The sequence below is a fragment of the Leopardus geoffroyi genome, chromosome E3, assembly GCF_018350155.1.
Source record: "Leopardus geoffroyi isolate Oge1 chromosome E3, O.geoffroyi_Oge1_pat1.0, whole genome shotgun sequence".
Taxonomy (NCBI): domain Eukaryota; kingdom Metazoa; phylum Chordata; class Mammalia; order Carnivora; family Felidae; genus Leopardus; species Leopardus geoffroyi.
In genome coordinates, this window is record NC_059340.1 from 39,882,476 (window position 1) to 39,897,721 (window position 15,246).

A 15,246-nucleotide genomic window follows, 5' to 3' on the forward strand; every position below is an offset into this window, starting at 1 on the left:
TCGACTCTGAATCAGCTTCTGGAAGGTCTTCTGTCCACCTAGCCCCTCCCAGCCAGCTCTTGTCCTAGCTCTTCCATCGATCTCTAGAGACCCCGGCTCTACCTGTGGGTGGTGAGAACAATGGCCTTGCCAGACTTGCGGGCTCGTGCCACTGTGCCCCAGAGCAGGCGCCGGGCCACGGGGTCCATGCCAGTGGATGGCTCGTCCAGCAAGATGACTGAAGGCTCTCCAATTAGGGCGATGCCAGTGCTCAGCTTTCGTTTGTTGCCACCACTGGGGGCAAAGTGGGGAAAGGTTGGGGTGAAAGGCAAACATCAATTAGGGATAGCCCAACACTCCCCATGCGTGGGCACACACACACACACACACACACACGCATGCGGGCACACGCACATGCGTGCATTTTCCTTTCGGTTCAGAAAGTACTCCCCAGCCTCTAATGGAGTGTTAGTAGTGTGGTCCCCTAGTCCCCCACCCTCCCGTGAGGTTGCATTGTGACTTGGCTGTCCATTCAGTGTATAAGCCATTGCCCTGGACACAGGGACACGTGGACACATGGTGAGCACATGCTTGATGAGTCTCCTTTGAAGGTCTCTGCAGTGTTCAGGGAGTAAGGGCAGAGTGTCATTTTAGTAATTTTTTTTAAGTGAACACATAGCATTTACAGGGCGCAAAGGGCTGTTTTAAACTTTGCAAATGTTGACTCATTTAATCTACCAAAAATGCAAGGAAGTACAAAAAGCTGCTTGAAATCAACACCAGAGAGGGAAGAGCCAAAGATGACAGTCACCTGACCCCTGGGCAAGTCTGATTTCCCAGCCCCTGGCGGGGAGGGAGGGGGGGGGGATACTGCCGCGAACCGCCAGGGGGCGCTGCACACAACCCCAGCGGGTCCTGGGACGGAGGGGAGGGGGCGCGGCCCTGCTTGGCGAGCTAAGCCAAGCGAGTTGCTGAGTATGGGTGGCAGCGGAAGACTGAGGCTTGTCGGCAAAACGTGAGCAGTTCAGATGCCTCAGACGCAGCAAGATAAGGTCATGTGTGAAATGGGAGGCTGCCAAAAATCAGCAGCCCTCTGCAAAGTGGCAGGTGCCATCTGCTTGTGCTCAGCCACCCACCTGCTAGGGGGCCAAGAGGAAACGGTGCCTCAGGGCAGCCCAGGCCGTGGTCCATTCTTACACCTCCCACAAATCCACACAGTGGCAGGGACTGCCGTGAGCTGATGGCCCTGGCCCTGCACGGAGGAGAGCCGGGCATGTCTCGCCGGTGGAGGTGGTGGGACCGAGGGAGCCCCAGATCTCACCTGTAGGTCTTCACCAGTTTGTCAGTGTAGGCGTACATGAGTAACTCCTCAAGAATTTGTTCCACGCAGGTGCCGATGTGGCGCTCGGGGATGCCCCGGATCCTGGCGTACATGACCAGCGTCTCCCAGCCCGTCATGTGGTTGAGCAGGGTGTCAAACTGGGGACAGTAGCCCACCCACTGCCGCACCTGGTTGGGGGGGAGGCACGTCAGAAGGAAAGCCGCCCGCTGCACGGGGGGCCCGGACGCCTGCCCTGGCCTTGCCCTTGCCCCCCCCCCCCCCGGCTCCTGCTCTGCCCGTGCATCCCCACGTTTGCCATGTAGACAGACGTGTGCCCGGCTGCAGCGCTCGCTGGCGGGGTCTGTGGATGGGGCACACGAGGGGCCCTTCTGCCTGGCCAGCATGAAACCTCAGTGCTCAGCGCCTGCCTGCCTCGTGCCCTTCCAGGTATCATGTCAGTAGAAGATGGTTAATTTTTCCCCCTTATTAGACATATAAGCTACAAATAGGTTTTATATTTATATTCACGGGAAGACTACCAGGACCTGGCGTGGTCAGGGTGGTGTGCACCACCAGACGTTTCACGGACGTGTGCTCTCCGCAGAGGACCAATCGCATATTGTTTTTGCCAAATGTATCATCCCACGTCTACCATTTTGCAAGTTACTTTTCTAACTCAACATTATGTCTTTTTTCTTTCATGTTTGTTTTTGAGGGAGAGCAAGAGAGAGTGCAAGCAGGGGAGGGACAGGGAGAGAGAGGGTGATAGAGGATCCAAGCAGGCTCCGTGCTGACGCAGGGTTTGAACCCACGAACTGTGAGATCATGACCTGGGCTGAGGTCAGACGCTCAACTGACTGAGCCACCCACGAGCTCCTCAGCGTTATACGTGAAAGATCTTTCTCAATCAAGAAATGCCGTCCTACCCCAACTCAGTTTAACTGCTACTTAGCCATTAGGGGAAGGTTTCTAGATTTTATTTAGCTGTTTATAAAAAAAAGTCAGGCACATGTCAGTTATTTCCAAGGTTCTGCTTTTATCAACTTGGGGTGAACTACCCTGGTTTGCGCCCATGGTCAGGTGCTCCCCTGGAGTACAAGACGAAGATAGTAGGGAGCCATTTTTGAAAAACAACCAATGCTGTCCTTCCTGTCTTCCCGCTAAAGATGCCAGACTGCTCTGGACACCACCGTCTGGGGCGGGGTGAGCAGCTCTGACCCGGTGCAGACCTGAAAACCTCCTGGATGGAGTGAACTAGGGGACAACGTGCCAGGACATCCCACAACCGAGGGCAGGGCTCCCCTGAAGACAGACGCCACCGGGCAGGAGCAAAGCGCCGGGAGGAAACACAGACTTGACAGATGAGGCTTCGAGCATCTCACTATGAGACGTGAAGATTTCTGGTAGGTTGCCTTCATTGGGTGATCTTCACCTGCCGTTTCTTCTATTTCTAGTTTGCTGAAAATTGTCTGTGATCATGTGTGGGACGGGGTTCCTGTCAAGTGCTTTTTCAGCATCTGTTGATAAATGGTTCTTTCCCCTGCTTTGATCTACTAAGGTAGTGACTTCTGTTGGTGGGTTTTTTTGCTCTGGAGCCTTACTCATGTTTCTAGAGCAAACCTGACTTGATCATAATTTTTATTTTCTCAACTCCTGCTGGATTTACATCAGTAATTTAGGGTGTTTATGTTTTTCGTGAAACTGGTCCCTGGCTTGTTTCAGATACTGTCCTTGCCTGGTTTTACCAGCTCCCGAGCTGGGCAGTGCCCCGGCTTCTCTCCCAAGCTTCTGCAGCAGGGCTTCTGCTACAGGGACATGGTCTGCTCAGTGGTGGCCAGTCCTGTCCAAGAAGGGGTAGATCTTTGACCTTCGTTTCAGGTCTCTACAGGTTTTGGTCTGTACAGGTTTTCTATCTCTTGAAACAGTTTGGGGGTAGAAGGCTTGAGAATGTGATGTGATCTAGAGAAGAGGAAGGAGTGTGGTGTTTCTTACACACCTGACTTGGCAGTAACCTGCTGTCTCCACGGCTCGGCTGGGTGCTCACGGAGCCCCACTCGGCCCTCGGTGGTGCTGTGGACCGAGGACGACCCCTCAGTGGAGCCAGATAATTCTGGGGCAGTGAGCAGGTCTCACAGAAATGCAGATGGACTCTCGGGAGTCACAGCTGATGCTTGGAACACCAGCACATCCTGCCAAGAATATATTTTAGCAAATGAAAAGAATGCTTGAAAGTACTTGTCCAGATCAAGGGTGGCAAGCAGAAGGCTCACAAAGGGGGAAGAGCAAGGAGTTCGCTGCCAAGAGGGATCCGTGTGGGGTTCCCAGTGGGAAGCGCAGGAACGGAGGTGCAGGCTTAACTAGATTTAAATTCCACGTTTCGAATGGTGAGGTCACAGAGACAGCCAGGAGGTGATGCGCAGATGGGCTCTGGGAGGACTGGAATCCGATTTCTGGGCAGATGTGTTGTGTTGTATTTTAATTTAATTTAATTTAATTTAATTTAATTTAATTTTATTTTATTTTATTTTATTTTATTTTATTTTATTTTATAATATGTATATGTATTCTATGTTTTTATGTTTATTTTTGAGAGAAAGAGCGTGAGTTGGGGAGGGGCAGAGAGGGAGGGAGACACAGAATCCGAAACAGGCTGCAGGCTCCGAGCTGTCAGCACAGAGCCCGATGTGGGGCCCAAACTCATAAACCGTGAGATCATGATCTGAACCGAAGTCAGACTGAGTCACCCAGGTGCCCCCTTAACATTTTTTTTTAACTTAAGTAGTCTCTGCACCCAACATGGGGCTCAAACTCATGACGCTGAGATTAAGAGGCACAGGCTCCACCGACTGAGCCAGCCAGGTGCCCCTGATATGTGGCCTTTTCTAATTGGCTTCTTCCGGTGAGCATCGTGTCTTTCAGGCTGTGGCATGCGCGTCAGCATTTCATCCCTTTACGTGGCTGAACGTTGTTGCATCGTACGCGTGGATCACGTGTTGTGTATCTGTGGATCCACTGATGGACCTTTTGGTTCTTGTGAAAAATGCTACTGTGAACATCCACATGCAGGTTTTTTTTTTTTTTTTTAAAGAACAGTCTACGTTTATTTATTTTTGGGACAGAGAGAGACAGAGCATGAACGGGGGAGGGGCAGAGAGAGAGGGAGACACAGAATCGGAAACAAGCTCCAGGCTCTGAGCCATCAGCCCAGAGTCTGACGCGGGGCTCGAACTCCCGGACCGCGAGATCGTGACCTGGCTGAAGTCGAACGCTTAACCGACTGCGCCACCCAGGCGCCCCCACATGCAGGTTTTTATGTGGATGTAGGTTTCCATTTCTTCGGGGTTCATGCCTCCGGGTGGAGTTTCTGGCTCGTGTGTCGACTTTGTGTTTCATCGTTTGAGTATCTTCCTGGATCATGTTTTCCTTGGGGCCTTCAGTCCCTTTGTATTTAACATACTTACTGATGTATTTGGATGTCGGTCTGCCCGCTTATTCAGGGCTGAGTGTTCCACGCATTCTCGTATTCTGTGTTCTTCTTTCTCCATCACTTCTCATCGTCGGTCATATTATTGTTTTCATTTCCCTACAGTCCCCCTCTGTGGCTTATTCCTGGCCCCCATTCTTGTGCTTGGGAAGGAGCAGAGAGAGAGAGAGAGAGACAGAGACAGAATCTGAAACAGGCTCCGGGCTCTGAACTGTCAGCACAGAGCCCAATGTGGGGCTCGAACTCACGAACCATGAGATCATGACCTGAGCCGAAGTCGGACACTTAACCGACCGAGCCACCCAGGCACCCCATTAATATTTGTATGTATTTTAAACCTCACGAGAAACTATTGTTATAGCTTTGTTTAATCAAAACTCATATGTTTCCCCCCCCCCCCCCCCTTTCTTTAAATCACTCTTCAATCCTTTCTGCATGACTTTGAGCTTCCTTCAGGGATGATTTTCCCTCTGGGTAAAGGTGGCTCTCATTTATTATCATTATTTGGTGCACATACACTGGTGATCAGTTCTGTCAGTTTTTGCTTATCTGGAAACGTCTTCTGACCTTCATTTTACAGCATGGCTTGACTGCATGTATCATTCTGGGCTCGTCGTTAGCACTTGTGTCATTTGTAGGGTGACCTTCTGTTGTCTTTTGGCCTCTTTCCTTTCTGTTGAGAAGTCATCTGCTGGCCTAAGTGTTGCTCCTTCCAAAGTGGGTCCTCCTGTGTTTGTGGTTCAGCAGTTTTATGATCATGTTCCTAGGGATTTATTTCTTTTAATTTCTCCTGCTTAGGATTCATAGGGATTTACTTATTTATAATTTGATGTCTTTCATAAACTTGGGAACGTTATAGACATTAAGTTTTCAAGTCTCACTTTGCCTCATATTTGTGTCCTTTCCATCTGAGACTTCAGTTACACATACATTAAACCTTTTCACCGCATCCTGTGTATCAGATTATTACGTATGGCTGTAAAACACATTACTCAAACACGTAGCTGTAGTTTGTTAGTTATTCGGTGGTTTCTGCAGGTCAGATCGTGAATCTGGGGGCAGCTTGGCTGGGTGGTTCTGGGCAGGGTCTCTCATGAGGCGGCCTTTAGGCTCTCTGCCGGGCCTATGTCACCTGAAGCCTGGGGCATCTGCCTCTGAGCTCCCTCTGGTAGCGATGGGCAGGCCTCCGGACCCTGGGGCCGTTCCCTCCACAGGGCCCTGTGAGCGTCCTCATGATGTGGCAGTCAGCTTCCAGCAGCCTGAGGGACGTGAGGGAAGGGGCGCATTCCAGACGGAAGCTGTGGGCTCTCCCCTCAGCCAGTCTTGGGGCTGACACCCCATCTCTTCTCCACCGTGTTGCTGGTTGCATAGACCCACCCTTGGCCCAGCACGGGAGGGGCTGCTCAAGGGTGTGAATCCCAGGAGGAGGGTCCCTTGGGCTGTCTCCACTGTGTGTCATGTTCCTTGCCTTCCCCCGGATAGCGTCTGCCCTTTGACTCTCCAGGCTTCACTCTGTAATATCCTTCGGAGGCGGGATTTTGTCTTGTACGTGGACCCGCTTATTTTTTATTGCTCACCAAGCAATGCTTTGGATAACTGTTTGTGGAAATCGTTTGAAGCCACAGTGATAGCATTTCCTCCCAGAGAAGATGGACGTTTGCCTCCAACAGGCGTCTGGGAGCACTGGCGGCTCAGGGTTCTGTCAGCCCCATTTCGGGGACTGACACCAGGCCAGGCCTTTGTGCGATCCTTGGATGAGCTTGTCTACATGTAGCTCGTGTCTACAGCAGGGTGCAGCCGTGGGGGTCCACCCTCTAAGAAAGGATGCGCTCGCCCGGAACTCAGTGCCTGTCACTTCGGCGCCAAGAGCGGCACTCAGCTCCCAGCCGTCCGGGCCGGACCTGGTTGCCTCCCTGGGCCTCTCCCCTCTTCCCTCCTAGCTCAGTCTTTGCCATCTTTTCAGCCCCCTGGAGGTGTTTTCAGAATTTGGTCCTGTTTTTCTAGTTATCACCAGGAAGGCGGTCAGAGATATGTACTTTGCTGTTGCCAGAAGCCTGACCCGTAATTTTTACAATGGTTAAAAAAAGATAAAATGAGCAGTAAATGTTTCACAGCCGTGAGAGGCTTATGTTGGCTGCGGTTGTCTGGCCAGGCTCTGTACCGGGCAATACACGCTCTTGAACGCGCCTGTGTGGGCACTTCCGCTCTCTCTCTGAACACGGTTTTGGTCACGGACACTGCAGCTGATTGGAAGAACTTCCCGGTGACACGGTGGCTGGTGCTGTGGAGTGCAGGTTCAACTATGCTGCCGCGGGTTGGTCTCTTCCTCCGCCTTCCGCCGCCAGCCACTGCCGTGTCCCTCTCCGCTCCCTGCATGGTGGGGACTCACTCTCGTGACCAGAGCTCCTGGCCACTGAGAGTCCTGGGCCCAGCACAGTTGTTAGCACGTCCAAGCCATTGTTGAATTGGTGCTGGTAGTTGAGGTGGGGACTCTGAGAAGAGGATCGGGTTCGAGGGGCTCATCATGTAAGTTTGGGTTTAAACTGGGAGACGTCTGAGTAAGGCCGAGTAGGAGGCGTGCGTGTGCAGGTCTGATGCACAGGGCTGTGGTGGCTACGTGGGGAGGCCGAAGACAGGGGGGTGGGGGTGGGGTAACGACCAAGTCAGGCAGGGGCGGCGAGTATGGAGCAAGAAATACAGAGGGCTGGTGTTGCAGCCCTGAGGAGTCTGGGAAAGAAGGGTCATGGCGGGAAGAGCCAGAGGAGAGGGGAAGGCTGCAGCTCTCAGGGGGGACAGTCCGCATGATGAGATGCCCCGCAAAAGGCAGGAAAGGCCAGCCGGGAGGCTGGAGTCGCCTCACACGCGCAGGGGAGCGGCCGCAAGTCTGGAGTGGCCTCGGTGTGTGCAGGGGAGCAGCCGGGAGGCTGGGTGGACGCGGGGCCGTTTGGGAGGGATGTGGAGGGCTGTGAGCAGTCGACACCAGAGATAGGGAGCTCAGAGAAGAGGTCTAAGGGGGGCCGTGGGGCTGGGAGGCCCGTATAAACCTGATCCACGGGGGTCTTCTGAGACCAGGTGCACCCCTGCGTCACACCCCAGGTGCACTGTCGCGGCCCCTCCTCCGACACAGCTACCCTGTCCCGGTCACACCCTACCTTCCTGAGGTGAGAGCTGATGCTGAAGCCCCTGATAAAGGCGTCCCCAGAGGTGATGGGCTCTTCCCCGGTCAGCATTTTGAAGATGGACGTTTTCCCAGCTCCGTTGACACCAAGAAGGCCAAAGCACTCCTCTGCCTGGACGGCGAAGGACACCTTGTTCACGGCCAGCAGGGGCACCTTCCTGCCGTAGACCTGATGTGCCCAAGACAGAAGGCGCTTGGTGAGGAGGCCGGGGATCAGCAGCCCGGAGTCTCCCCTGTGCTTGTCACCTCCATTCTGGGGCAGGTCCCGGCTGCCCTCGGGGCCCAGGGGCCGGTGTGTGCCAGGCTTGGCCTTGCCTTCCCTCCCGGCAGGGTGAGGGAAGTCTGCTCTCCTTTTTTCCCTGCGAACCCGGAGAGCCTAGTTCTCCAGGATAAGCCTCTTCCCTTCTGTCCTTAAAGCATAACCCCTTCGATGTTGCCTGTGTTGTTGGTTTGTTGGTTTGTTTTGGCCACCAGTGACGACAAAGCTACAAAGTTCCTGGATGTTTGAAGGGTCTCTTGGTAAAATTCTGGCCGGAGCTCTGGGGCAGACTAACCAGGTTTGCTCTGAGCTGTCTGACACTTCCCCCAACACGGGCTCCCCTGCAAACTGCCTTCTAGATCCTGGAGAGGGTCAGCCAGTCCTGTCCAACCTTGAGGCTTCCTGGGGTTTGGGGCTCCGGTGCCCTCCCACGCTAGGCCCTCCTGTCCTGCAGGGGACCCCCAAAGATGCGACGGAGGGCTGGGGTGCTAACGCCTGTCTTTGGGCACTCTGGGTGCAAACAAACTCGGAGGCGGTTCATTCACAGAGGACGCGCCCCTGCCAGTCTGTCTCAGTCCTTGGCGGCTGGAGCTAGCAGACAGGGCCCCTCCCCCGCCCAGGCAGCAGCTTCCTTATCAAAGGGCCACCCGAAGAATGGTCTTCGCCTTTGGGATTCTTTGCCTTTGGGGCACGTCTGATGTTACCTTTGACACGTCTTTAAGAACAAGTGGGTTTTCCTCACGCAGCTTTTTCAAAGAAGTCTGGACCATTTTTGCCTCCTCTTGCACATCTTGGTCTCTGGGCACGGACGTTACCTGCTTTCCCCAGACAAGGGTGGGAAGGGTGAGCGCTTTTGCGAGGGCGGGAGGCAGAGGCCTCACGCACACCCCACCGCCCCTTACCCCGGGGCCAATGTGGGTATTCCGGACCAAGCTCACAGCCGTGTGGCCAGGGTATGGTGGACGTGGAAATTCCACGTGGCTTTTCCTTTTGAGGAAAATTCAAAGACTTGAAGCCTGGGGATGTGAAGGCATAAGTCCATTTTCTAGAGTTTCTAAAGTCCTTGTGGGACTTTTGCCTCTGGAAGATTCTCAGACCAAGAGCTGACAGAACAGATCTTTCTCCTATCAGGCTCCTGGAGAAACGTGGGGAAGAGGCGTTCCGGAAAGGGGACTGGTTTTGCTTCTGCTCGGCTGACCAGCGTCACAGGAGCCAAGCCATCCCTCCCCCCTCCCTGTCCCTCCAGAGCCACGGGGGTCCCCGGCACTGGCTGTCACCCCGTCTGCCCTGGGGGTGGATTACGGTCTCCAGACTCCCTCAGATGCTGAGAGTCAAGGCCACTCCCGACCACAAACAGGAGGCCGTGAGCCAGCCCGTTCACCCGTGCTTCGAGAGTCACTCTCTGACCCACTCACCGATTCTTGCTTCCCGTTGAGGTCAGAAAACCTGGCTTTCAATTCCCACAAGACATTGGTTTCAATGAGGAAAAGCAGGATGAGGTACACAGACCCCAAGATGGCGAGGGCTGCCAAGTACTTCCCCATCCCGAGGGACTCCCAGGCGTAGACGCTCTCCTGGACCGTGTATCCCTCTACTAACGGGGAAAAAGCAGGTGTTACCAAACTTTGGGTGCTTTCCCTGCTTTTCCTCATCTTCTACCTATAGTGGGCAAATTTCTACCAGAGCAAGTACCATTGGAATGCCACATGTGCGTCACCAGTGCTGTCACCACATCCCGGCAGAAGGTAAACATGAACTACACTTTGCTTTTCTTGCGACAACCCATCATCTGTGCAAATAATGCAGTAAAATCAAGGACCTCGCCCTGTCCACGTGACAGCTGCTTGAAATGCAAGATATTTATGCGTTTGGTTATTTGATCTGTCTTCAGTCCCCTACAGCTTCAAACAACCAGTCACGTAAAAACATTTGAGAGCCTCTATTCCACTCTTTTTTTTTTAATTCTTAGAAAATATTTTCTTTTTAATTTTTTAAATGTTTATTTATTTTTGAGAGAGAGAGAGAGAGACAGATCGTGAGCAGGAGAGGGGCAGAGAGAGAGAGGGAGACACAGAACCCGAAGCAGGCTCCAAGCTCTGAGCTGTCAGCACAGTACCTGACAGGGGGCTCGAACTCACGAACCACAAGATCATGACCTGAGCTGAAGTGTGATGCTTAACCAACTGAGCCACCCAGGTGCCCCCTCTATTCCCCTCTTTTTAATCTGATCTGCTTTAAGATTTTTCTTTTAAATATGTGTATTTTATTAAAAAAATTTTTTTTTAATGTTTATTCTTGAGACAGAGAGACAGCATGAACGGGGGAGGGTCAGAGAGAGGGAGACACAGAATCCGAAGCGGGCTCCAGGCTCTGAGTTGTCAGCACAGAGCCCTATGTGGGGCTCGAACTTATGGACTGTGAGATCATGACCTGAGCCGAAGTCGGACACTTAACCGACTGAGCCACCCAGGAGCCCCTAAATATGTGTTTTTTAAAATTATGCTGTAAATACACCCTGGGGAAAAGGAACACGGACGAGGGAGAGAATAAAGTTACTTCTCCGCTCACCCAAACTGTTGTGATAGTTTTGTTTAATCCTTCTACCCTTTCGAGATACGATCTTTTACAATATAAATGGAGTGATACCATGCATTATTTTCTCCAACTCACTAGTTTCATTTAATGATGCGTAATGGACATCGACCGTATCAGGATGCAGAGATCAAAATAATAAAGATGTCTGGCGATGGTAAACACAGGGACAGTGATAAGAACCAGCATTATTGCAAGTTGGCTTTGCAACTCCGCTTGTGGTTTTCTACACCACTGAAGAAACTGCATAAAAACAATGACCACTCCATGATTCTGGGTACACAACACACAGTCACTGAAAGGGAGTGGGTACGGGGGGTATAGGGGCAGTTTTTGTGTTATGGAAGTTAAGCTCACGCAAACTCAAAATGCAGTGTCAGAACTGAAGGGTGTGTGGTGACCACAAAGAAGATAGCTCTAGAATACACATGAAAGGAAGTAAGAAATTAAGCCGTTTCATAGGAGGTACCTAGGGTAGTTGAATTCACAGAGTTAGAAAGTGAAATGGTGGCCGCAGGAGGGGGCATCAGAGTTTCATGGGGACAGAGTTTCGGTTGTGCAGGGTGAAAAAAGAGACAGGGGCGCCTGGGCGGCTCAGCGGGCTGAGCGTCCGACTCTTGATTTCAGCTCAGTTCATGATCTCTTCGTTTGTGAGTTCGAGCCCCGTGTTGGGCTCTGCAATGACAGAGCAGGGTCTGCTTGGGACTCTCTCTCTCTCTCTCTCTCTCTCTCAAAATAAATAAATGAAACTTAAAAAAAAAAGTTCTGGAGACGGATGGTAGCAATTGCTGCTCAACAGTGTGACTGTGCTTCATGCCGCTGAACTTCTGCTCACAAACGGACAAAATGGTGAACTTTATATACATTTTGCCACAATTGAAAAAAATAGATAATTTTGCAAGGTGTTGGAGAGCATGTGGACAAATCGGACCCGTCTTATATCGCTGGCAAAAATGTAAATTGGGCGCAGCCACCACGGAAAGCAGTTTGGTGGCTCCTCAAAGAGCTAAGCCACATATTCGCTCGTAGGTATGGACTCCAGGGAACTGAAAACACGTCCACGCGAAAGCTGGAACGTGGATGTTCGCGGCAGCACTATTCATAACTGCCAAAAAGTGGAAACAGCCCACGTGTCCATCACCAGATGAATACACGAACGAATTGTGGTCCCTTCACACAATGGGATAGTATTCAGCCTCAAAAAGGGAACAAAGTACTAATACCTGCTACAACGGACGTGAACCTTGCACACATTACTCCGAGTGGAAGGAGGCACGCATAAAGGACCACGTACTGTGTGATTCCATTTATATGAAATGTCCACAAGAGGCAGATCCACAGAGACAGAAAGTAGATTTTGTGGCTGCCAGAGGCTATGGGGAGAAGGGAATGGGGAGGCAGTGTGAATGGAGGGCGTTTCTTTTTGGTGAGATGGAAATGTTCTCGAACCGGGATCGTGGTGTTCCTCGTACAGCCTTGTGAATATGCCCAGACCCGCTGACTTGTATCCTGTAGGAGGGCGGATCTCCATTTGCGATACTCACAAAATTTATTACACTCAGACTGGCTCAGGTTCCTGGTTTTGCATAACTTCTGGAGTCCGTAGTTGTAGTATAAGTTGAAGAGAGCCATTCCCAGGCAGTGGCCGGGGAGCATTAGGAAGGCATGATCCAAGGACTCCGAGACCCTGGTGCGGCCTTGGTCTGTGAGGGTGACAGAAATTAGTAACTCTCCTCGCAGCAAGGAAGAGGGCATGTCCCCTAGCACACGTCTCTCCGGGCTAGCTGCCTGTCTATCTACACCAAGGATCTGATGTCTGTATCTGTTATCTCTCACCACACTGTCACGCCCGGCCCCAGACCAGAGACCTGGTTCCCCCTCTGCGGTCACTCAGCCCCCACGCCGTGAACAGTTGTCTTCTGCAATGCTTCTTGAGCCTGCGTTTCACCCCCACTCCATCTGTTCCTGCAGACGTGTGCCAAAATGCTTGGTGTGATTTTTGGGAAACCCAGCAAGAGCTCAGCTGCCTCGTGAAACGCATCTGCGGAAGGGGTGAGTTTAGAGGCTGGGGGAGACACGGTTTACAGGGGAGCTGGGGCCTGACCGCAGGGTCTGGTGGGCCCGCTGTGAGGTTGTCTGAACGTCATGGTACAAACGGATAACGAGACTCGGGACCCGCCTATATAGTTGGTGGAGACAAAACCATCATTTGCGATGCTGTACGTCACCACGTACCTGGAAAGGCCACAAGAATCAACCAGAGTAAGAAATGAAGGCAAGGTGAGCCGATTGGCTGGTTGTGAAGTAAATATGCAGAAATTGGGGACCCTTAGAGGTTAAGAGAAACCAATTTTTAGATTTGTGTTACGTTAAAAAAACGGGATACCGAACGAGGTTGTAAAGAAATTGAGCTACGTTTAAAAAATATTAAATGTTTATTTACAACAAATAAACAAACATGTTCTGTAAAAGCAATATTCTACACCTAAGCTTATTACAAGAGGATGGATATGTGGTGCATGCACGGGGCATGGTCCAGTACTGGACCGTGTTGATAGTTCACGCACGCCCCTGAGTCCCGCCACCATCCCCCCAGTCCCCGCCCCACCTCGCCCGGCAACGTGCAGCCCCAGCACAGTGTCACCAACAGAAAGGAGGAACCGAGGGGCGGGGGTTGGGGCTCTCATGTCATACCTTGTGGCTCCAGACCCACGGGGAATTCGGGGCTGCCCAGGGACACGTGACTTGCAGATGGCCTGGGGAGAGGCTGAGCCAATTATACGAGAGGAAAGAAACTATACTCTCAGGACTTGTGTTTAGAGCCTTACCGCTTTTGGGTATCAATCCGTGAAATTCTTGCCGGGGGTGGGGGGCGGCCACTGGGGTGCATGATGAGTTGAACTTGGATACGAGGCGTCTCAACCAATGTGTGCTGGGCGCTGAGACACGGCCCACACAAGGGGCAGGAAGCAGAGTTTAGGGCCACCCTTACATGCTCGCCAAGGTGTGGGTACCCGAGGCCCAAGGGTTATGGCTCCGGTGACCAGGCTTGAGCTGCACCTGAGATGGTAACCTGGCAGGACAGCTAGGAAGGTGGCAGAGGTGACTGGGAGGGAAGCGCAGAGGACCATGGCCTCCTAACTTTCTCTCTTTAGAATTTTAAATTTGGAAATCTAGCCTGGAGGCTGAGGGGGAGGGGGAGGGGATAGCTGCCTGAACCCCGGCCTTGCAGCCCCCGCGTGGGTGGGGTCGTGGGTGGGGTCGATGGGAAGGCTTAGCCACTACACACACAAGGTTTGCGAGCGGCCTAGGAACCAACAGCCTGGCGGTGTCTCAGGGCCCTGAGCGGGGCGTGGTTGGAAGCTGAGCGGGGACACCCCCTTCCCCCCAGCTCACCCTAACCAGAATCGGAGAAAACATCCACAGGCAATGCATCTAACTGAAGAAGCAGATATTCATGGCTCCTGCTTACTTCCCTTTCTCCTTTCTGGATCCTACCCCAAAGCTGCTTAAAGCCCAAGCACGTGGTCACGAACCATCCTCCGTATCTTGCCCCCCACCCGAAGGCGACTCTTCTCCGCTGCACTCTGGGGCTGGACCCACTCCTTTCCGTGTCCTGTACCTTCTGTCCTGCTTTGCCCTTTCACCTTGCTGGCCTGTATCTTTCCGCTAGCTTTCCAAGAACGAGACGCAATGGGTCACGTTTCTCCCGGCTGTGTCTGAACGTGCCTTGATTCTGTCCTTCCGCTTGGTTGAGACCGGTGAATGGAGCTTAGAACTTGTCCGCTAGGAGGCATCTGGATTTAAGGCGTGGGTGCTCTTTCCTTCAGTTTTGGATGTTTGACGGATCCCTTCAGTCGAGCTTGGTTTGTTTCCAACTCTGGGAAATCTTCTTGCTTATTTCTTTAGTGAGTTCCTTAAGCCCACCCTCTCATTGTGGAGCGCTTCTCCATTCGCAGCGTGGCATCTCCTGGACTCTCTCACGGCACCTGCCTTCGCTCACACCTTCCTGGTTTTCCTCCTGTCTTTTTGCTCTACTTTCTGGGAGGTCGACAGACCGTCTTCTGCTATATGTTTACGTTGGCAATCAGTTCTTTCTTGCCCTCAGAGTTTTTCTTCCTCATGGAAATCTGCTGGTTTTTTTTAAATGTTTAATTATTTTTGAGAGAGCGAGAGAGAGCGAGAGAGTGTGCGCCCACGCGCACGAGCGAGTGAGGGAGGGGCAGAGAGAGAGGGAGACACAGGATCCGAAGCAGGCTCCAGGCTCCAAGCTGTCAGCACTGAGCCCGACACGGGGCTTGAATTCACAAGTGGCAAAATCGTGACCTGAGCTGAGTCAGACGCTTAACCCACTGAGCCACCCAGGTGCTCTGGAAGTCTGCTGTTTAATAGATGCAGTCTTTTCCGAAATGGTTGATTTGTTTCCTGCATTT

General features: G+C 52.3%; 1 protein-coding gene across 1 annotated transcript in view; it reads right to left on the reverse strand.

Annotated features, from left to right (window-relative positions):
• LOC123589093 (ATP-binding cassette sub-family A member 17-like) overlaps positions 1-15,246 on the reverse strand; it is a 76,372-nt gene that overhangs the window by 1,420 nt on the left and 59,706 nt on the right. Inside the window, exons 22-27 of the mRNA XM_045460734.1 lie at positions 12,358-12,516; positions 9,637-9,815; positions 8,926-9,039; positions 7,937-8,131; positions 1,301-1,488; positions 103-273 (exon numbers count right to left, since the gene is read on the reverse strand). Coding sequence (XP_045316690.1) covers positions 103-273; positions 1,301-1,488; positions 7,937-8,131; positions 8,926-9,039; positions 9,637-9,815; positions 12,358-12,516 — 1,006 coding nt within the window. The remainder of the gene's footprint in view (positions 1-102; positions 274-1,300; positions 1,489-7,936; positions 8,132-8,925; positions 9,040-9,636; positions 9,816-12,357; positions 12,517-15,246) is intronic.